General features: G+C 36.2%; 1 protein-coding gene across 2 annotated transcripts in view; it reads right to left on the reverse strand.

Annotated features, from left to right (window-relative positions):
- LOC131032495 (CRS2-associated factor 1, mitochondrial) overlaps positions 1 to 24,104 on the reverse strand; it is a 37,720-nt gene extending 13,616 nt beyond the window's left edge. For both annotated transcript variants that reach the window (XM_057963503.2, XM_057963504.2), the window contains exons 1-2: positions 23,437 to 24,104; positions 4,298 to 4,425 (exon numbers count right to left, since the gene is read on the reverse strand). In XM_057963503.2, coding sequence (XP_057819486.2) covers positions 4,298 to 4,425; positions 23,437 to 23,971 — 663 coding nt within the window. In that variant the 5' untranslated portion in view covers positions 23,972 to 24,104. The remainder of the gene's footprint in view (positions 1 to 4,297; positions 4,426 to 23,436) is intronic.
- Between the last annotated feature and the right edge of the window lie 256 nt (positions 24,105 to 24,360).

The following is a 24,360-nucleotide window of genomic DNA, read 5'->3' on the forward strand; positions in this document are numbered from 1 at the left end:
TTGTACTTCAATCATCCTGGGTTATAATGATAACGTGTAAAGAGTGAACTGAATCCGATTTATTTAGGATCTGATTTAAATGGTAGAATCCAGTATCATTGTTTCAAATAATAAAAATTTGTATAAGGTTAAAAATCAGATTTACTTTTAGCAATTTGGCCTGGACATTACATGTTTATATTCTCTAATCCAAAAAATGTCAACAGAACTGCAGTAATCCAAATTACAAGCACACCTGCATAAAAATGAATTTTGTTTGGAATCGACTCTTCAACGTTCTCTCGTACCTGCTGTGAATTTGTTGAAAATATACAACTAGAAGCATCACTATTTATTCTCAAACCTCAAAAGTCAATTACCTTTCAATATCTTTCACTTGCATGATTATGTGTACTTGTACTTCAATCATCCTGGGTTATAATGATAACGTGTAAAGAGTGAACTGAATCCGATTTATTTAGGATCTGATTTAAATGGTAGAATCCAGTATCATTGTTTCAAATAATAAAAATTTGTATAAGGTTAAAAATCAGATTTACTTTTAGCAATTTGGCCTGGACATTACATGTTTATATTCTCTAATCCAAAAAATGTCAACAGAACTGCAGTAATCCAAATTACAAGCACACCTGCATAAAAATGAATTTTGTTTGGAATCGACTCTTCAACGTTCTCTCGTACCTGCTGTGAATTTGTTGAAAATATACAACTAGAAGCATCACTATTTATTCTCAAACCTCAAAAGTCAATTACCTTTCAATATCTTTCACTTGCATGATTATGTGTACTTGTACTTCAATCATCCTGGGTTTACCCCTTCAAGTATTATTTGCATTGTTTTTGTGTTTTGTGTTTGCTTAGTGTTGAGACATGGACCAGCTAGGACTCGAACCTAGGACCTTCCATATGCTGCTGGAGTGCTCTACCACTGAGCTACTGGCCCCTCTTGGACCAGTCAATCGTCGGTCCGGGTGTGGCTTATTTCCAACACCAACACCCCCCCTTAAGCCACACCTCTCGTGTGCTTGGGGCTCCTAGCCTGGACCTGGCTCTGATACCATGTTGAGACATGGACCAGCTAGGACTCGAACCTAGGACCTTCCATATGCTGCTGGAGTGCTCTACCACTGAGCTACTGGCCCCTCTTGGACCAGTCCATCGTCGGTCCGGGTGTGGCTTATTTCCAACACCAACACTTAGTTACTATGAGAATCTAGGGCCTTTTTAATTGGGTATTTTGCTATTAAAACTGAATCCATGGCAATAATCAGACAATTGTTAATTATAAATTTATACCCAGCAGAAAGTTAACAATGATGTTTCACAAACAAATGGTTCATAATTTAAAGATCACTTTCTTTCTGTGGCAATTATAGCTTGCATTGACATTATTATCTACTTCAAGTTCATATTGATTTTATGTTGCTTGTATACTCAAGTAGAGGCACCATGCCATCTAGCTTTTTATTGCACTAGCCCTTCAATTCTCCTGTTCCTATAATTCTTTATTTCTTTCTTTCTTTATCCATGCTGGGGGCACTATAGGCTGTATGGTTAACATAACAATTCTCCTGGATGAAGTACAATAAAGAGTTGCACATTCCTAAGTAAATTTAGATGCATTGGCATCATTATATCACAATAATCTGCATAACATTGAGAGGTGGTGTTGAAGGATTTCTTTCTTACTACACAAATGGCAAACCACATAATGGCATTGGTAACTTCACTACAGAATTGGCCAAGGAATGCAAATATTTTCAATATTTAAATTTCCAGAGGTTTATGCCCAGCTGAATATTGACAAAGATCCGACACAAACAAATAGCTAATGAAATTCAATTTCCAGTTTATTTTCATGGAAATTAAAACTTGCTTTCATGTTGTTATCTACTTCAAGTGGATTATAAATACTTTAGATACTCAAGTTGGGCTACTGTGTCAAAGGGGTTGTAACCTGATTGGTGAGGATCACACCATCCACCAAGGTAAAAATTCCTGAATAATCCCAATGTTAAGAGGATCAGATTCGGTCCCTGGATAACTTTGGGGGAAAGGATCTTCCTAGTTGTGGCAGCTAAGACAAAGAAGACTCCCAGTATAAATAAATGCTTATTCAGCATTTAGCAATCAGCAAATTAAGGATTGAGATACCAACATCCATGTAAATCAGTTGTTGCCATCCAAAAACAGTTTTGAGCCACAATTTTTATCATAGTACATAAGTCTCCCAATTCTATACATTTAAGAAAAAAAATAGATGAAACTTTAAGAAAAACTATATGCTCATGATTATAGTAATTATTGTACTATTAATGGTCATTAGGTAATGTTTAGTTTGTTCCTATTTTAGTCATTTGTTCACGATTGTTTCTTTTAGAAACATCATCCTGTAATTGCCTATAAGTATTCTTCCAACTTCAATAATTATAATGCAATTACCATTTCAAGGTATCAGAGCTGGTAAGGATTTTTTGACAGATTTTTTTTTATAATAAAAATTTGTGGTCTATTCCTAAAAAAATTCACAAATTCCTTCGATTTTTTTTTAAAACAAAAGTTTGTGGATCTTGTTACCTGACTTTTTTTTCGAAGGAGAAAACAAAAACAAAAAAATAATAATAGGTCTGGAGTAGCTGAAAATCGCGAAGGGTTTTTGAAAAATCACATTGGTTTTTTTATTGAGAATCATGGGTTAGCTGTGGCTGTTCGTAGGTCCGAGGGCTTTTTCAGAAACTGCGTCGTTTTTCTGCAATTATTATGCAATTACCATTTCACTCATAATCCAAGTAAGTGTGTGGCAAATCATGTATACATAATACAAGCACTGATTCATGTATGAACTGATCCAGGACACTGCATTGAAAGAAAGAGGAACATGCAGCAGTCCAAACTACATCCGGTTACTACTTAATTTGGCCTACAAATTTGTTTCTTCATTTCATAGCAAAAATTAAAGAGAGGTGAGTTTTGGGTATGCTTTGTAATTGTGATTTTCGGTATAACAGTCACCTACCATGACATCAAAGAAACACTCAAGCAATCAAATCGAAAGTAATACCAACAAATGATCCGAAATTGGATCAGTAAGTTAGAATAACCAGCTAATTTAGTCAATTTTTCTGATTGAAGCTAATCCCATATGCTAAGCACCTGCTGGCTCTTTCTTGCAGAAAAGGGGGGACCTAAACTAGGATTCAGAAAACAAGTGTTGGAGAAAAAACAGAGGAAGACATGCACTGAAGGACCTGACAATTAGAAGTAACTAGATCAGACAAGAAATCAGATATTGGGGACAGGTTTGACCTGAATCAAGCAAGTTTAACTAATTTGAATGAAGTCAACCCTGTCTCTCAGAATAGGCATCCAGAACAGTCTGATCATGGCCAAGCACATCAGAAAAAGAGCAGAAGCAATGTTTACTGGCTCAGGAGGATCTAAGATGTGTCAAAAAAATTATTTTCAGTTACAATGATACTTGGGTTTCTTCTTCAACTCTTCTTGTGCCATTTCCTGTTAAAACCTCCATGAGAGATCATTGTAATCAGTCATCCCATTGTTAGTGTTTTGAAAGAAAGTTGATTGTAAAGGCTTATGTTGCTTTTGTGGCTAGGCATATGAGCCTTGTGGAGTTGTGCAAGATTTTGGGAAGTGTGAGAGCATTTGATAGCTTGTATGGTATTTGAACACTGTTATCTTGTGCAAGACAAGTTCATGAAAGCCTATTTGAAGGCAGTTAACCATTGTAGCAGTAAATGAAATAATGGCGTGAAGAGGAAGCCCTTCACTCTTAAAGGGTTTTTCCCCATTTGTTTTCCAGGTCATACTGCCATTATCTTTCTTTTGAGTTACTTCTTTAGCTCTTTGCCAGTGGATACATGCTTGTTTTCATCGTTAATTAATCTTAACAACTCTAGACTGCATATATGTGAACAGTTTTTCCATATTCTCACATATGGAATAGCAACTTATGCAATCAATAAACATTAAGGATGAATATGATTCATTTTGATGAACCATGTAATGGAATAACACTAAATATAGATCAACACATTTAAAATTTAATCTTATTATCATCACTTAGATTGATATTGACTGTTAAAACTCCCATGAAACGCATGCAAATGCTGAAAATTACTAGGTGGTGCTTGCAGAATAAATTCGCATTTAAATTTTTAAAAGAAATAAATGCTTAAAACATTCTACATGTAAAAGAAAAGACACATGAAGATCATTAAAAGACTGTTGCAACCAATATTTGAATACCAAAAGGCAATCTGAAAGAAGATATTTGCACCTCAAGTTGAAAGCAAACTTTTTTCATGTCAACAGTTGGCACACCCAAACACTTGATTCTGACAGCCGGTGCATATCTCCAATTGTTATGTATATCATTTATCATGTTATGAGTCAATCCATCCCTACCTGGAAAAATAGGAAAATACTAACGATAAGGAATCTCTTTTTAGAAAGATTTAAAAACATTAAATAATATAGAAAAAAATTCCCAAGGATATCAAAGATAGGTATGGTAACAGTCCCTCCAAAAGACTTGAATACATTAGACTAACATAGGAAAAAAATCGCATGCAGATCAAGAATAGCTCTGCTCTCTCTCTCTCTCTCTCTCCATGTTGAATGATGAATGCTTTAGAAACAAAACTTGGAATGGAGTATGACCTGCATTCCAACAAGCCTATTTTACGTTCCGACATGTTGAATGATGAATGCTTTAGAAACAAAATTTGGAATGGAGTAGGACCTGCGTTCCAAAAAGCCTATTTTGCTTCCAATAAATTGAAGCCCCCATTTCAATTCAACATAGAAAAACAATCAATATAGAAGTCCCCCTTTAGATTAATATAAAACTCCCCATTTAAATTAACATGTATATCAAATATAGGTATGATAATAGTCCCTCCAAAAAGACTTTGAAACATCAGATTAAAATAACTAAAAAATTCGCATGCAAATTAAAAATAGTTATGGTATTAGTCTCTCAAAACAGTGGATTAAGATAGAAAAAAATTGGCATTCAGACTATTTCTACTCCAACCACCCCATATTGCTTCCAATAAATTGCAGTCCTTTCAAATGCCATGGCTCTCTCTCTCTCTCTCTCTCTCTCTCTCTCTCTCCAACAAATTACAGTCCTTTCAAATGCCATGTCTCTCTCTCTCTCCAACAAATTGTAGTCCTCCTTTCAAATGCCATGGCTCTCTCTCTCTCTCTCTCTCTCTCTCTCTCTCTCTCTCTCTCTCTCATAACAAATTGAAGTCCACCTTTCGAATGCCATGGCTCCCAGTCAATTTCAACCCTTTCAGATGTGAAAATCAAATGAACCAGCTGACCACCCTTTCAAATGCCATGGCTCTCTCTCTCTCTCTCTCTCTCTCTCTCTCTCTCTCTCATAACAAATTGAAGTCCACCTTTCGAATGCCATGGCTCCCAGTCAATTTCAACCCTTTCAGATGTGAAAATCAAATGAACCAGCTGACCACCTGCTCTGGCAGTACACAGAGTACTCTTTGGGTTTCCATCAAACATTAAAGAAAAAGGAGTCAAGACCCATCAGGAGAGAATTTGGTTTTAGAGATAAAGCCTCTTGGCTAAAAAGAGATGGATTTAAACCTTAAACATATTGAAAGAATGTTTAAATTGGAATGCATAGGCAAATTTTATCAAAAAAGCACGTAACATGTTATTTCAAAACAAAAATAGAAATTAAAAGGCATACATTTTAGTTCACTAACGAAAATCAAGTCCAGTGCTACCTGACTTAAAGAGGGATTTAGAGGCTCTAAACACCTATTCAAGCTTATTAGACACAAGAATCAGAGGGAATTTATAGAGGCAATTAAAGACAAAGACACTATGTCTGATCTTGCTGGCATTAAAAATACTTTATTTGCATTTATGACTTTTTATTCTTATCAGCATGTAAAGGCCCAGACTAAAAGCATACAAAATAGCAAAGTACAAACCGAGCAATACTACAGCAAATAATACATCTTTTTTTATATATTTCTTCGAAACAGTATATGGATATTCATCAAACCATAGTTTTAAAACTCGTGGACTCGCCACGGACTCGCGAGTCCATGGGAGCCACGAGTCGACTCGCCAAGGACTCGCGAGGCGAGTCCTGGCGAGTCCATCTGAAAGACTCGCGAGTCTTTTGCAAGGACTCGCGCGAGTCTTTTGCATGGACTCGCGCGACCCAGAAAAAAAGTCATGCAAGCTTTAAAATTGAGTTTTAAAAAAAAAAAATTGCCTTCATTTGGCATAACTGAGGGAGTGAAAAATAAAAGAAAAATAACACCCGACGCCTTTATAAAAATTCGGGTAGACCAAAAAAAGAGGCCAAAACATGTGAAAAAATTTGGTCTCTCCGTCAGGATTCATATATGGAATATAACATTTAAGTATAAGAAATACTCTAAGTTATATTCCATATATATTGTCAGGATGTTTGAGAGTGGTTTCGGACCGCCAGGAGTTATAATGCAAAATCTAGTTTTTGGAGGATTCTTCAATTTTCCAGACTTAGTCAAATTTCAGGATCCTTCGGCGATGCCCCTTGACCCCAACTTGGGGGCGCTGCCCCCAAACCCCCGTCGAAAAATATAGGGGGAAATTGTGTCGATAGAAGTAGGGAAAATTTAACCTCTGAGTCTGATTAGGCTCCATATAAAAGCATAATTAGCATTGAAGAAATCTTGGTATTATACATTTTAGAGTTGAAAGTTTGAAACTATGAATATGTGACATGTGTAATGTTTCAATTATGGCTCTTATGTTCTCTAAATGCATTAATTTTTTTATGTTTTTTTGTAAAACTACGGTTTTTTTTTTGCCAGTCCTTCCCGAGTCTTTCACGAGTCAAGTCCGAGTCCAAATTTTTGGTTTGCCGAGTCCGTGGCGAGTCCGAGTTTTTCAACTATGCATCAAACAATACAGCTTACTCAACATGCCCACATGCAGAACTAAACACAACTACTATTCCAGATGTCAGTCTGAATGATAATTTGCTACAAGGGTTTCCCTCCTGAAGAAGCCTGACTCCTACACCTTAAGGGTTTCATCTCCAAACCACAGCTGCTGCAACACAACATTCAGCCCAAAAAAAATGATTTTCATTTTATCAAATTTCAAGTGTATCTCTTCTCCTCTGCCCAGCGCATTTGATAAAACATAATGTTACAAAGCCATGAAAGCTAATTTTCACCTCCATGCACTTCCCACCTTTACCCACCATTAATATTTGATCCAAGAAGTCATAAGTAGGTCCACCCTGTGTGATAAAGTCTGATATTCATCAAAATTTCTAAGAGTTTAGGGAGTTCGGGAAATTTCTGGTGTGTGTGCAATCAGGAGTGGTTTCAAGGTGTACTTATGTTCAACAACGATAAAATTCAAATGGAGTTCAGCAAGGAGAAAAAATTCAAAAAAAATTGTGATTAAATTCACCTTATATAAATTTGATTTATAAATAAACAAATATTAGTAAAGCTGTAAAAATAAAACAATATTATATTATGTTGGGAGTCAGCCCTAACAATTCGGGATACAAAGGTTTGACTCCCAAACAAATCCAATGATAAATACCTGATAAGTTTCGGTGCACGCTAGGATAGCGCCATGTCCTATCTGACCATATTGTCTTGTGCCATTCAAAACATGTTTGATATCTAATAAAGATGAATTAATGATCTTCAAGATACTACAAACCACAAGACACTATTTGTGATTATCACGACCCAAATAAAAGTTAGCCTTATTGTAATCAATAGAATGGATCAAGCAATATCACTAGAATTGTATCTCAAAAATTCACCTAGATCAACTATCCACCTTGAGAAACAAAAGTCTTGAATGCATCAATTCTAGAAATCAAGTGTAAGAACTTTGCTTCTAGCTAAGACTTGTCGAACTATCTTCAATTTTGATTTAATGTATGGTCACAGGCCTTATGGTACTTAAGAATTATATGATTCTTTGGCTTAAAACAACTTCTTTCCAATTGCCCTCTTTGCAGCAAGCCATCTTTTGGAATGGTTTCAACACAGATACATTAGCAATTATGTTACTGATTTGTTTCATAAAATGGTCAAGATGGACATACTTGGGAGGAAATTTGACAGTTACACGATCTTAACTTTCAAGAGACTAATTTCTTTGTGATTCTAGTAGAATTATACAGCATGTCAAATAACCTACCTTCAATCTTGATAGAGGTAAAAGACGGTATATTAATTATTGTGCAAATTACTACAGCCGGCTGAAACACCGCAAGAATTATTTACCACATTAGGTCAAAAACAATATTGCTTGTAATTAAAAAATCTAAAAGACTGAACTTCTTAAACAATTCATCAGTTGAATAAAAGACCACCATCATGCACCACAAGACAATTAGGATGAACTGTAATTTTAATTTTATATGATGGAAATCTGCTCTACAAATTCAGTGATATGTGTGTTTTTGAGGAATATTTTTAAATGTTCAATTGTCAAGTTATTGCCAAATTTTTCATGAGTTTTTGCCAAGTCCCAAGCTTTCAAAAAATTTGCATCAGCTGAGTAGTTGCCAACTCCAAGTTTTTTCAACTATGGTCATAATATTTTCTTCATTACAGAATTCAATCACAGAAAAATAAATATATGATTGTTCCATACATTTATCTACTACATTAACATTGGTTCACCCTTAACAAGTATAAATTCATTTAGGATATTAGGGGAACACCAACTCCTAATAGTTTAATTGAGGATTGGTCTAACATTTCCATCTAATAAAGGATTTTAGCAATTTGATTAAACAAGAATATCTTCTATTGCTAAAATACCACTGAAATTCCATTATGCATCACTCCGATTGCATCTGGGGATTTGTGTTCTTTTGCCAACTGAACTTCCTAAAAATGGCATGAAAGATAGTCTAAAGTGTCTCATGGTTTGATGTCAGTCTTCAATACCCTGACTTCATTCAATGGGGCACACACTACCAAGTTGAACTGCTCTAATACAATTGATCTAGATGCAGGAAGATAACCAAGGCAAAACACTCTAGTCTGTGAGAATCTAGATGTGTTATATGTGTAGATGCAATATTAACAGCAAATAAGAGTTGATAACTAAAGAAAGACCCATAAGAGAGATACTAGAATTGGAACCAAAAAAAAGTGACAATGACTTCTATACCTCACACACATTTGAGGGAAATGTATGGTTGTCTATCATAACTAGTTAATCTAAGCTATGTCTATGATATGAAATCTCATAATACAGATGTACATATTGCGTTGGAAAATCATAAGATACAAAGAACCAATCTAGTAGTTGAAATCATAAATGGACTACTTGCCAAGGCGGTGAGTTAATACAACAAAAACTCACCATTTTGACTCGCCGAGTTTTGGCAAAAAAACTCATCAAGTTTTTGGCCCAAACTCACCGAGTCCCTGCCAAAAACTCGTCCACTCAGAAAAAAGAAAGGCTGCGGCCACCAAAAACAGCATTTCATTTTCATTTTTGGTCCTCCCTTTTGCTGTCCAAGGCAAGTAAACCCTCCCAACAATTTTTCATCAAGAAGAGAAGGTTAGAAGAGATTTTTGGTGAATTTTGAAGGCAAATTGGAATCATCCAATAGGTAGGTTTTATGTTTTTCATGATCTTTGTTTTCTTAAAACATTTTACTTCATTTTTGCTACATCTAGGTTCAAAAAAAAAATCATCAATGCTAAAATTAAGTAGTCCAAATAGATTTAAATTTCACAAAACAAGATTCATCACCCTTGTTTTTACTGATTTTTTTACTACTTTCACTGTTTTTCCATACCCAACTTTTTTTTTTATTGACTCTTTTTTTTTTAAAGAAAATGTTTAGTTTACTGATTTTTTTACTATTTTCACTGTTTTTACATACCCAGCTAATCGTTTTTAATTGAATCCTTTTATTTTGAAGAAAATGTTTAGAATCTTTAGAGTGGATTAAATTTTTTTTTATTTAAACCAATTTAGGTTGATTTATAATTTTTTTATTTAAAAATTAACAAGTTGTGCTTTCACTTTGTAATTGTAGGTTAATTTCTAATGCAAATAGAGAAGCTTATGTATCTGGTTTAGCCTCAACCTCCGCCCCATCAGTGCCGCCACCATCATTTGTAGGCACTTGTCCTACACGAGCTAGAAACCCAACTTGAAATTATGGCTATCAAGGACCAAAACCTGGGTCAATGTTTTGCATTAAATGCAAAAAAGCATATTGTGGACACATAAACTGCCTCAATTACCATCTTGCAGGCATTACCCATCATGATGCTAGGGGTTGTCCTAGGACCACTAAAGAAATAAAAATATAAATGAATGCCCTACTTGCAGCTGCAGAAGAGAAAAAATTGGAAAGGGAGAGGGCAAAGGCAGCCATGCAGCATCCATAGTTGCTTCTCAAGGTGCTCCAGTCAACCTTGAATCAGATGAAGATGCATTTTAGGGCATAGTGGGCTCTCTCTGTGGTTCCCCTATCCGAAACAAATCCACCACCACCACCATTTTATCCACTTCTAGTAGAATGCCAGCAATAGTGTCTACACGCATGCCACATAGCTTTTTTGTGCCCAAAAATACACTTGGAGCACAACCATCATTAGAAGCAACTACGTGGAAAAGGGAGGTGCATAAGCATGCAGACATAGCATGTGTTAATTTTTGATACTTCAACAAAATCCCTTTTAATGTGGCGAGTAATCCTTATTGACAGAATTTGGTTACTAAGTTGACAATTGCAAGAAAAGCCTACAAGGTGAGTGGAAGGTTAGTTAATTTAAGTTTTTTGATAATTTGTGCTTATAGTAATTTATGTTGAATTTTAGACTAATTTATGCTCTTTAATTTATAGTAATGTGTGTTGAATTTAGGCTATTTTTTGTTTAAAAATTAAAAATTGTGTACTTAATTTCACTTGTAGGTTGCTCGTGAATGCAACTAATACCCCTACTCGGGTTTGGTCTAATTTAACCATAATTAATCTATTTTCAAAATACTAATGACTTATACTAACTTGATTAACAGTCAAGTCTATCTTACATGAGTCAAATCTGTGATATTCGATATTTCTTTAGTCTATCAAGTACTTGCTAACTTACCATATTAAATAATCAATCTTATTCTGATTCATATAAATCCTTTACGCATTTATTAATTGTTATTTGTATGAATTATTGCGTGATATTATAGAGTAATTTCTAAAAGTATTATGTAACCATAACTATTATATTAATATCTATTATTATCAATATCTATATTTATATTGTACAATCATTATATTACTCTTATTCTGATTTGAGTATATATATATTCTTTTTTTATTTGCATCCAACTTTTTTACTGTATTCAAGCATTTTAAATCATGAAACAAAACGATTTGCAAAAAATCCGAAGGAGAAAGAATAGTAGAAGATTCATCTTTTTTATTCTCATTAGGTAATGAACGAATAGTTCCCTTACTCAGTAATTTACTTTGATCATTCAAAAAAAAAGAATTAGTGTGACCTAATTTGTTATGAAACAAAAATGGAGAACTTGCTATATTTTATATAGATATAAATGAATTAAATAGTATTACCAATTATTTATGGATTTACTAGTATCTTTTTATATTATTACCAATACTATTACCACTTAAAACAATCCTAATAAGTAATGTGTTTAGGGGCTGGTATTGGCAGACAGATCTGACGCATGTCAGATCTGCGTCAGATCTGGTCTCCCACTATCTTGATATCCTTATTAAATATATTGCACTCTGTTAATATTTTCATTAATATTAACCTCTGCATGGAAACATTATCGGATTTCATATAGTAAAAGTATATCCCCACACATACCATCAAGGTCAAGGATGCAACAGCCGTAGCTTAATACTATTCTGATGTGTTCTGATCGGTGGTTCCCCATCATATGTATCCCCTTTGTAAATCTGTCTTTGAATGATTTATTCTCTTTATAATTTATATACACATTGGCTTGTGTATGTACGTTAGATCTTCCTCTTCCACACCATACTTATTATATCACTCCTTATCTGATCTAACGCATGCTATATCTGTTCCAATATATATAATTCTCTTCTCGTCTTTCTTTCCTTCGGGCTGTGCCCTTTTATGCTCTTCATGAACCATACCTATATATTCCATCCCATGTTCCAATCTCTATATATCTTTACATCTAAGGATCATATCCTTTTGAATAGACACTTAACTGGAGACACGTCTTATTTGTTAATTGTATTCCTTCACTTGCGAATCTTCTCTAAATCTCACCTCTTAGAAAATCATTACTAGCTATAATCAAATCGCATCTTCTTAAGGATATGTTTCTTTGATAGAATATACTTCGCTTCCCTTAGCACATCGTACTTAGTTATCTTGGCTAGTTATATTAATATGAATTGAATTCTGAATCGGCCAGCATCATAAGAACCGGTCTTAATACATTGCTTTGAAAACTGATCATTGCTGATCACTGCTTCTATATGAATAATCTTTGCTAGTTAATTCATCTTCGAATATTGACTTTTCTTTTCCCTTGAATCAAATGACATCAGCGAGAGTCTATTGAGTGTTGTTTATTCTAAACAAACACCCTCTGCATTTCCTCTTAGTAAACTCGCTGTCATAACATAAACCTTTATTATCATCATTGCTAGCACCGTAATTAACGATCAAGGGGAAACTGTGAAGTCTTACATATTGTAAGACAATTTCAAGCTTGTACTTAACATTTGTTTACTGATTGGTCTAGTGCCATTGGTGGGGACATAACAATGGATGCACTATTCTTCTGATGGGCAAACAGATGGGAAAAACCACACCACCATTAATTTTTTCGTAGTTTCCAAAAAATGAGGTGGTTTTTTTGAAATTAGTGGATGCCTCCAACAAAGTCAAAAATGCAAAAACCTTGTCTCTACTATTGGATGAAGTTGTCATGGAGGTGGGAATAGAAAATGTGGTGCAAATAATAACTGATAATGCAGCAAAATATGTGGCGGCTAAGGGAATCCTCCAAGAGAAACACGACACTTTTTAATCACCTTGTGCAACAAATATCCTTGACCTTCTTTTGAAGGACATAGGCAAACTTGATTGGGTGACAATGATTGTACATGATACAAGGAGCATCACAAAATTTATCTACAGTCACCCTTGGGTTCTTCATTTGATGAGAGATCACACCCAAGGGAAAGAGTTGGTAAGATCAGGTTTCAAAAGGTTTGCAACTATTTTCTTAATGTTGCAAAGCATTCTTGGTTCATTGACAGGTTTGAAACAAGTGTTTATGAGTCAAGCAAGGCTAGACTCATCCTATTTGAAGAAGCCTGAAGGAGCGAGGGTTGCATGCACAGTCTTCGACAACCTTTTTGCAAAAAGAGCTAAAGAGATTATGAAGTTAACTTCAAAACTTTGAATTTAAATTCAAATTGAATAAATAATTTTTTTTAATTTACATATTTCATTAAAAATTTGTAAATTTAATCTTTCTATATTTTTAAATTGTAGGTGTCAGAGCCCTTGGCTAGAGTTGTTCACTTGGTAGATGGGGATCAAACCCCAACGGAGTATCTTTATGAGGCCACAAATAGGACCAAGGAGTCTATCAAAAATTATTACAAGGGGGACCACCTCAAGGAGATTATTGATAGGAGGTAGAACATTCAACTTCACCAACCCATCCATGTAACAGGTGCTTCTTCAACCCTAGTTTTTTCTACTCAAATACCTTCTCAGGTCCTCACGAAGAGGTTATGGAGGTCGTCACTACATGCATTTAGAGGATGGCACCCCCGGTTGAGGTGTGAGACCTCATTGTCAATGAATTGCAAAGTTATAGGGAAGCAAAGGGTATGCACTTTTCTTCAAAGCAAGCTAAGCAAGGACGAACTACTCAAACACCAAGCATAAAATTTGGAGTCCTTCACATGCATCTTACAAATTATGAATTTCAAATTCACAAGTTTACATCTACTGATAATTTGATAAAATATGTTTTGACTTTGCTTTCTAACTCCTCAATATTTTATTTCATAGAGTCTTGGTGGACAAATAGAGGTGGAAATACCCCAAATCTCCAAAAGTTTGCCCTCCTCATCTTCTGCCAACCTTGTAGTACATCCAACAATAAGCGCAATTAAAGCGTGTTTAAAGCCATCCATACAAAGAAGCGGACCAAATTAGCTCGAAAACGCCTTAATGACCTTGTCTTTGTGCAATAAAATCTTCAATTGCGCACAAGAAAGGTAGAGGAAATATCAGGTGATCCAATTGATTTAGATGAGATATATCCTTGCAATGATTAGACAAGGTGAGATGAGCAGCCTCCATTGTTTACTGAGGATGAGACTTATGATTTGGAGAGGTAGGCATTGGAGGAGGAGGGTGCCATAGGAGATTTGGGATTGGATGACATTGATGAGGTTGACAAGGAGTCATTGCCACCAGCATTTACATCCAAGATGGAGGTCAAGCCATAGCCTATCATGCCAAGCGAAACAGAAGAGCTGCACCAGATTCCTAGGACTAAACCCTCTAGTTCTACCTCTCCCCTAGTTTTCACTAGAGTAGGGAAGAGGAAGATGTAAAATGTTTTAATGTAATATTTACTTTTAGTTTTGCAAAAACAATTTACTAATTTCATTTTGTTTCAGAGAATCAACCATCACCATTCCCCACATGAGGATGCCATTTTGTACCCAGTTTGCATTCAAATCAATCAAATGCAACAAAAAACACTTTTGTACTCATTTATGGACTCACTTGATGCATCTTCTCATTGAATTTTGCAAAGAAACCATCATTCCATGGAGTTTCCTGACAAGGGAAAGGGGGGACATGAGGATAGGTTTTGGGGATTGGGGGACCAAGGGCCTAAATTTGGGGATGGCAGTGAAGCAATGGAGGGGGCTAGGGAGCGGTGTTAAAATAAAAAATAGAGGTGAATTGAAATCTTCAAGGCAAAATCCGCAATACAACATCTCTATGAGTGCCACATGAAAAGCCAACTAGTTTTCACAAAGTTAAAGGTCGCAATCAGTATGTAATGGCATGAGACATATAGCAAGCGACCTAGCAACATCCTGATAGAAGTGGCAGAAGCAGTTGTGCTATGGGAGAAAGTTTTCCCCAAGTCCCCAAGTCTCAGAAACGTCCCCCAATAGGGGACGCGGGATTTTGGGGGGGAGACGCATCCCCATGGAACACTGAAAGAAACTGTGTTTCTAATGAAGTTTAAGCAATTATTTTAGATGCCAGCTCTTTGCCTATTTTTTGCTGAATCGAGTATTATGGGCTTGGCAAGTTTTTGCTGAGTTCAAGAAGTTCAACTTTGGTTGAAACAATTATGCTTCCACACATGCTTCAACTTATAACGAATATCTAAACAACATCAAATGTGCTATATCATAGAACATGAGTCACATCATGGTAGAATCCATGCATGACTGAAATGACCCCTAGGGTTTACCAAATATTAACCAATCTCAGATCTGTTATTTTGAGTTAGATCTTCAAAACAATAACATTAACTCAACAAAGTAACACCCAGTCTATTTAACTTCAACTAAAACAAATACAATATGCTGATCTGGGAATATATATCTCATCATATAGATAATTCCTTCAATAAACAATAAGAATAATGCTAATTAGAAGAAGTTGAACACAGGTTTCATGGCTACAGAGACAGATTTAACTCACAAATCCCTGAATATGAGGGTAAAATGCTGTATCAAGAGCAGATTAGTAGCAGCCATGAGATAAGGCCTTTGAGGTCTACAACGATTGGCAAACTCTCCCTAAAACCAGTGTGCCTCCACCCAGATGAGGAACAGCTGCAGTTCGGGTATTGAAGGAAGGTTATCAACTAGGAAAGGTTGCCAAATGAAGTGATCTACAACTATGGAGGTTCCTTTCTTGCTGGTGTCCTCCCTGTAGAGTTGCTTGATTGTTATTTATGTAACAATCAGCTTTCAGCAAAGGTTGCGGGTTCTAATTCTTCCCATGGAGTGACTACAACCTAGGGTGTATAGGAAATATACGAACAGCTGGTGTGATCTAATTGCTACAGCCTGAATCCTTTGGTAAAACCAGAAGTAAAGATGTCAGCAATCTTGGAAAAATGCAGTCTCTGCAGATTTGATTCAACACCTGTGTGTATCTTTGCCCAGCACCTCGACTCAGGATCAACAACACTAGTGATCCCCAAATGTGTATGGTGCATGGTCTGCAGCCTGATAAGTCCTAATTTACTCCTTTGAAAATGGCAACCGATTGCAAAAAAGTGTTGTCCTAGGTCATTCGCTGCAAGAATGGTCTGAAATGCAATTTTGAATGGAAAATGACAAGAAAAGGCTATGGTTTGCATCCCACCCTTGTTGAGCTACTAAGGTTTTCATCCCAGAACACTCATTTAGGATTTCTCCCATATTCTCATCAAATTCTCCATGCCTTTCAAAGAATACGGATTCTTCTTTTATACCTAATTAAGGTGAACAAATCGGCCAAAAGCCCAAAGAAATAATTGGCGCCACTTTCAATTATTATTACTGTTTAATATATGATCAAGTCGCCCTAGATACAATTATTATTATTAAAATAATTAATATTATTATTAAATTTAATATTTCATATTTAATATATTATTATAATATTTTAATTTTTAAATAATAGTAAAATAGCTTTCCTTCAAAGCAACAAGTGCATGACAGTCCTCCCTGCTTAGATTTTGCTTGTCCTCAAGCAAAGACGACTTTGGGAGCACTATCCATTTCACGCCAAAGGGCCTTATCGATCCTGAGCAGTGAGCACTACTCCATGATGCTTAACCCAAAAACCTCATCATCTTCTGCAGCTACTTGCTGCACATTGTTGAAATTCAAAGGAAAGTTATAGCTAGCAGAGCTTGATTACACCCTTGAGAGTGCCTGTGAGTTTTCAATATCCTCCTTTGTTCTCTCACTGTAAAACTTGAATGTGTATCTAGCTCTTTGTGCCTCCTTGATGCACATGCACCATTCAACCTGTTTGCATGATTGTTAGGCAAAGATGCAAGAGGCAATGCACCCAAGCTTTGACTGATATCTAATGATACTTCCACAAACCTTTTGATAAAATGTGGGCCATGTGTTGCCATGTAAATACTGCTACAAGTTGGACCATATCTCGTTACAAGTCCCTTACCATCATGTCAGTTAACAGTTCTGTCTTTTCAAAATAATAACAAAATTGACCCTCTTTCGCCCAAATGTGAAGACAAACTGCTAACAAACTGTTGGAGAGATCACCATTGCATTGGTGATCTTCCTTTGTGTTTGAGAGGGGCAGCTCCCTTGTAAGATCTAATACAATTTTCTAGGGTATGCTTTTAACCAGAAAGCAAGAAAGGCCAAACTAACACCTACACATAGCCATGACACAGATGTGATTGTGAATTTAGAATTAAAGGGAAATGGAGATAAATGACACAAAGATCATCCACTCAGCACCCACAAAGGATAACCAAGAAAATAAGCAGCAATTCCTTTTAGATGATATGAACAATTTAAAACTCACAGATCATATAACAAACACACTCACAATCTGATATAACAAGTGAAAACATCAAGGAGTGATTGCAAATCACAAAGTAAAATGACAATCAAAAGGAAACACAAATGAACACAAAGATTCAAAAAATCTCCTTTATTTACTTGACAAGGCTCCACTTTCCTGTACGAAAGATCATGACTAAAAAGAAAAGTACACTGCTATCTCTCCCTTTAGAATTGAATTAAAAATGCCTCCTTCTGATCGAGTCTCGCTCATATGTCATAGCATAAGGGGGATCAGAAATCAAGACCCTTCCATAGTCCATTAATTACCTATTCAACTGAGGCTTTTCAGTTCAACTTTTATAGCTGCCTCTCAAAAAGTAATTGTTCCTTTTTCCTTTACAAAACATTATTAAAACTTTTTATATCCAATGCACTTAATATTCTAGTTCATGAAAATACATTAATATATTTTAGTCAAGATTTTATTTTCTCATTATTTATGTCAGACAAAGATGCCATGTTTAATGCATACACTTCTTCTAACAGGACAAAGGTGGAAAACAAGGCGTTGCCTCATTTACCCAATCTTTTTATCTGACTGACCTGTCTGACATAAAATGAGAGGTGATTTAGAATTAGCTTACGAGAAGGACTTTTTATAATCCTCCAAATCCACGGCTCTCTCCGACACTACAATGCTTCTTCTAATGTTAAATTCATCAATCATCTCTGTTAAATTCCTTGTTTTTATTCACAACAAAATGCATTAAATGTTCTCTTTTGCCTAATCATCTCGTCCTCTATTTGTGATGTTTGAGTTACAACCTCTTTCAAAACCAAACGCAATCACCAGTGAGCAAATTGCCAAATCCCATTCTTTCAATAAAGGATAGCCTTTGGAAATCTTGATTACAATAGAGTTGTCACATGCATGACACATTCTTGTGTGCAAGAAAAGCAAATTAGAGCATCCCAAATATGAATTACTCCATCCAAATCACCATTTGCAAGTAAATGCCCATCAATACCGGATGCCAATGTCTATGAAACTCTTTGTACTTTCTTAATGCAATATATAGAGCATATTCGATATCCATTTTCTAACATATAATCATTCATAGGATGACAAAATCAAAGACTATGTTCAATGTCCTGCAACTGCCTCTGTCTTCATGCCGGTCAATTGCATTGGCATAAGATTTTGCCCCAACTTCCTTGTCATTGATTGTTGTTCTCTTTATCCCATTCCTAACTTCACTTTTCCATCTCAAATTATATTGCACTGTCACTTTTTGGCTTTGCTAGAGGACCATAGCCAAGTGTAAAGATGAATGTCAGGTTGGGGCATTGATTCCATAAGTGTTTCGGAGTCCCCTAATGGTTTTGAAACCAGGTTACAAAAGCCGATATCACTTATTACATGGTTTGAAATAATGCATAGGTGCCGCCAATGGTTTTCGAACTTGAATCAAACTCGAAAACATAAGAGGAAACATTCACTATCTCATTTGATTTGGTGGCGTTGAGAAAATGGGAGGTTTTAAAACTTCTATCAGGCTCCGAAGCTTGTATCAAAACTTGTGAGGAGTGTTGCTACCGCTTTCACTTTGTCTTTTTCAAAAATATAGAAGTTGTGTGTCGGGCTTTGTAGCGGTCTTCATAACCACGTTGGGGATCAATAGTGGTTTTGAAACCACTTTCAAATGCCAATGTATCGAACCATTTTATCTTTTCCTTGTGTTTGGAAAATCATATTGGCCCTTTGAGTGGTGCCCACAACTGTTTCAAATGCTACTTATGGTTTTAAAACCATCCCAAAGTTACGACAAATATGAAATGGATGCCTTTTAAACCACCTTTATCATTTTGCCTTGCACTGAAACCTTCTATATTTGAGTGGTTACGAGTCACGTGTCGGGCTTCGCCAATCATTTCAAAACTGACTTAAAATGCCACTTCTTAACTTTCTCATTCAATAGTTGTGAATCATGTGTCGGGTTTTTTAATAGTTTTCACAACAAGCTCAGATGTCGATGAGGTCAGGAATTATGGTTCGAAACCAAACAATTGCATGAGACTTAACATTTTGAAAGCCATTAGCTTTGTCGGAGTTTTTGTTGAATTTTATGGTAGTGCTCGTTAACCACAAGCAAACATCAAATCTGTTGCCTTCCCAACCATAGACGATAAACTCTTATCGTCACCCCCGAGCACACTACATGTCCTTCATGTTATTGAATTCATGTCTATTGATGCAATCATGACCTTGCATATATATGAATCAACACCTCCTAATAGACCTCAAGTCGGCCATATATTTTTGGCGCCAAGGAAGGGGTCAAACCTATATATTACAAGTTACATATGAGTCTCCCTTAGTTGCAAGTTACATTTAACTTAATCACAAGTTACACACAACTATTTTGCCCAAATAGGGCCTGCCCCAAATTAGACTCATACAACTAAGATATCCAAATGCCAAGGCCGACAGGCCACTTGGCATTTTGTGCACTAGGTCGGCCCTAGAAGGGATCCGACCTAGCTACACAACAACAATTTTAAGAGGTTTTGAAAACTAGTTTATTTTCCAACAAAGTTTTGAGTATGGGTACAAAACCTAACACGCTTATGGAAAAAGACTTTCACAAAAACTATTATCAACTTAACTATCCAAAAGGACGAGATGAAGGTTTTTGAAATGGGGCATTAAAAACTAAGGCAACACATCACTCAAGATTGTATCTAGTGCTTCAAAATTTTGTATTAAAGTTATTTTTTATTCTTGAACATGATCTAGAGGAGGCTTCAGAAACTTTAGTGGAGCAACCAGATTTTGAAGGTCTCTATGACTGTACCAAGTACTTAGCTTCATTACTAAGCTCCTGAATGACATATGCCTTTCAAAAAAATTGTGATTGTAACCAAGTGATCTTTTATCAATGTAGTGCTGGTAGTTATGGCCTTATGGGGTCTCCTCTTGTCCTGCAATGTCATCTCTTCTTTCTTGAATCCCATCACCATGGTGAGCTCCCATATGATGTATTTTTGGCATACCTAATAGTATATCGTACTCTCCTATGACATAAAAGTTGTTACATTCCATGTAACCATCTACTATGTTGGCAAATTGATTGGCCCAATCATTCTTATTTGGTGAAGGATCCCAAATATCTAGCTCAGCTTCATGACTATACCCTTGAGCTGGAAATAAATCACCATAATTCATTCAGAGTCTCATCCAAATCATCGCTAGGATGGCTAGAATGATTGCCCTCCATAATGGTGCCCTTCCAATAACATTCATGCAATGAAATTTTCTCAAATGCAACCTACTACCGTCTATGATTGTGAACATTAAACACTACCATGAACATAATGCAACAGCTGCAAATATGACAACACTGTGCAAACATCAGCCATGTAATCAATGTAGAAGCAATGGATAGCCACACCCAAACTGAAAACTCTAAATTAGAATTACCAACTAACATTTACTTTTTCCCATGGCTAGGAATCTTTACACAACCATTTTTGTATGGATGAAAACTGTAGACTTTTCTACAGTAGTCAGTTTCCTGAATTAAAATGTGAAGATAGTGGCAGTTTTCTTTCATCAGTTACAACACATGGCAGGTCCCGCTCCCACACGAAGACCAATTGCGCTTCTTTCAAGAAAGCTTCGTTGTCTGCCATGCATCAAAACCACAGGGAATTAAAATCATCTCATAGAACTCTTTCAAAGAAGCCCCGTAGGCTCTCCACGTGTCTCCACCGCGGAGAGGCTTCACCAAGGGATCCGAAAGGACTGCCAAGGTCTCCGATTGCTAAACACGTGTGCCGATAACATCTCCACCACAAGTGGACAATGATTCTCGACCATTAGGTTATGGCAACCATGAAGATTGAATGATGACAACAAACCAAAGAGAAGGTGTGCATGCATGAATCAAGAAACTTTCGGCATTTTGAAAACAAGAAATCATGAGGATAATGGCAAGCAATTATCTCTTCAATCATAACCAAAAGCACAGATATTTTCCATGCCGGTGATCAAAAAAGGATCCACAACTCAAAGCTCTCCAACACAAAGGTAGTTAACAGCACCACTATGGCCTCGTCTCTACGGGGCTTTGTCACCAAGCAATGATATCTTTTTGGGAAATGGTTATAAAAGCCGGAGGGTGATTTGTAAAAAGCAAACTCTCGATTTCAAAGCATTTTGATGCTATCATGAGATCCTCTTTTCTAGATTTCCAAGGAATGAATTCCAAGCTTCCATGAATGTAGTAGTTTCAAGGGCAAAAGAAAAAATTCCCCCTTTTTATTTTCCTGTTTGAATAATGATCTGCATTGGAACCTTAATGTTATTTGTAAATGACAGACTGTGCCTTTGTCACCTTTGATGTTATTATGAATAATACTTTGGGCCATTTATGAATGTATGATTGTTTTTCTTAATTGGTGCTTTTTCTAGTTCCTCTATTTATGAAGTATGGATCATGTGTATCTAATCTTCCATTTTCATTAAAATAGAATATGGATTATATTTTTCACACAGGATATGTGAAAAGGGTTCATTCCAAGATAGCTAGGTTATCAGTTTTGTCTAGCCTTTGTGGGTACCTCCCACGGGAAGCTTTGAAAGTTATGTCCTATGTCTGAGTCACTTTGCACATTTTGTTCTCTTCCCAGCACCGAAGGGTCTGTAACGTATAGTGCCTAATCTGCGAAATAGGTAACCCTTGTAGCACGCCACTCAGAGAGCACTTAAAATGCCGGATAAGCTTTGCATACATTAAAATTTCACTTCATTTCTTCAAAGTCTATTGGTTTGGATGTTATTTATCCTTTCCCCTTTCCATCCCCTCTAAAATTCGAAGAGACAACTTCTAAAATCTCGAAGGTTGTTTCATAGGTCGCATTAAGTCTCACACCTGTGAACCTTCCCGACTGCCCTTATTTAAGGCGAGAGTCTTATTAGGCATCCACAAAAACAATGTTAGGGCTAGAAATAGGTTCTAGCTGTCCTGGGAATACTTAGGCTATCATATGAGGATAGCACCTCATCATCGCTCAACCTCTTCGAGTTTTGATGGTGGTTTCTTGCACCAATATTGCTCCCAGGGATAATGCTGCCACAAAGGCCCGAATGAAACAAGCAGAAAAGAGTGCGTGCTACACTCCCAGGGAAGAAGGTCGCCATTCAAATCGCTCTTGGAATTAATGCTCCAAAATAAACATGTAGATGTGCACACATGTTCAATTTGTTGTCCTTGGTCTGTAAAACAGCTCCAGTTAGCTGTCAATATCTCTTACTTAGTTTATAGTTTGCTGTCAATTATATCTAGTGTGTTGTCAAAAAAATTCGCTGTTTTCTAGGAAGATCTTTCAACAGCTATAAATATGTAATATTGTTTGATGAATAAATCAGTAATTCAGTCTCTCTGTTATATTTTCAGATGTTTTATTTCTGTAGTCTAATTTTCTATTCACCCAGGCCCAATAATGTCATAGATTTACCAATCAAAAGCACAATCCAATTGACGCAATAAGAGAATTGGGTCTTTCATAACAAAGGTCCAGGCTAAAATCCATTGGATCTTTCATAACAGAGGTCCAGGCTAAAATCCATGACAAAATGTTGAATTTAAGAAAAATACCCCATCCAACTGAATGTAGCATAGCCCAATGGACAACGCCAGGTACAAAAGTCTCTGAGTGAATTAAAAAAGTGGAAAAAATGCGGAACTTAAAAAACAAAAATTAAAAATATCTTCGGCCAATTTACTATATTCCCCGAAACTATCAACGACGGGAATCTAAATTCTTATAAAATGAAGGCTTACCCAAATTAACCTGTCGCTTGGTATTCTGCTGCCGGCACTGATCAATTAGCGCTTGAATTTCCTGCTTACTGAGAGGCTCCCCCAAAATCTCCTCCCTAAATCTACCACCGTACTTGTAAACATTGAGAGAAGAATCTTGGTTGTCGTCATCTCCCTCGATTGACGTAACCTCAGAACTGGCATGGGGAGCACACCAACCAGTCCATTCTCTGTCGATTTTACCCGGGCCAAATGGTGAAAATCTGGCCTCTCTGAATCCAATAGGTTTAGCCCTCGGCGTTTCAGTATAGCTGAACTGAAAATCAAAATGGAGATCCGGACTGTAGGGTTTCTGGCCGGTTCTGTCAAGTGACGACGGAGGTTTGTAAGGGGAGATTTTCCGTTTCTTGACTGCAGGTGAGGGTTTAGACCAGCGGGGTTTTATGAGTGGAGTAGTGTCTTCGGGTTCGATGAATTTGGGGGTAATCCACGAGTATTTTTGAGAAGAAGAATAATGGCGCAGGTTGTGACAGAATCGACGGGAAATGGCGGTCATTGCTGTGTTTTAATTTAAAAGGACGTGAATTAATGACATTGCAAGAGGTCTTCCAGAATGGTGTAGCAAGCAAGATTTTCTGGATCTGCGCGGCGGAGAACGTTGAAAAGGTATAAAGTATGATATGATTATTAAGAAGGAAATAGACTGGGAAAGTTCAAAGGTTAAAAGTAGTCTATAGGACAGTCATCTTATTATTTGTCGTTTGGTAATATTATTGTAATGAAAATTCATTTGTCATGTTTAAATGGTTATTAAATAAAATTATTTAGATCAATGAAAACAAAATATTTTCTTTTTTTTAATTTTTTTAAATTTTATATATAATATAGATGCATGTTTTTGAATTTTATAATTTACAAAAATTATTTTACTTGTAAATGATTAGC

The sequence above is a fragment of the Cryptomeria japonica genome, chromosome 11, assembly GCF_030272615.1.
Source record: "Cryptomeria japonica chromosome 11, Sugi_1.0, whole genome shotgun sequence".
NCBI lineage: Eukaryota > Viridiplantae > Streptophyta > Pinopsida > Cupressales > Cupressaceae > Cryptomeria > Cryptomeria japonica.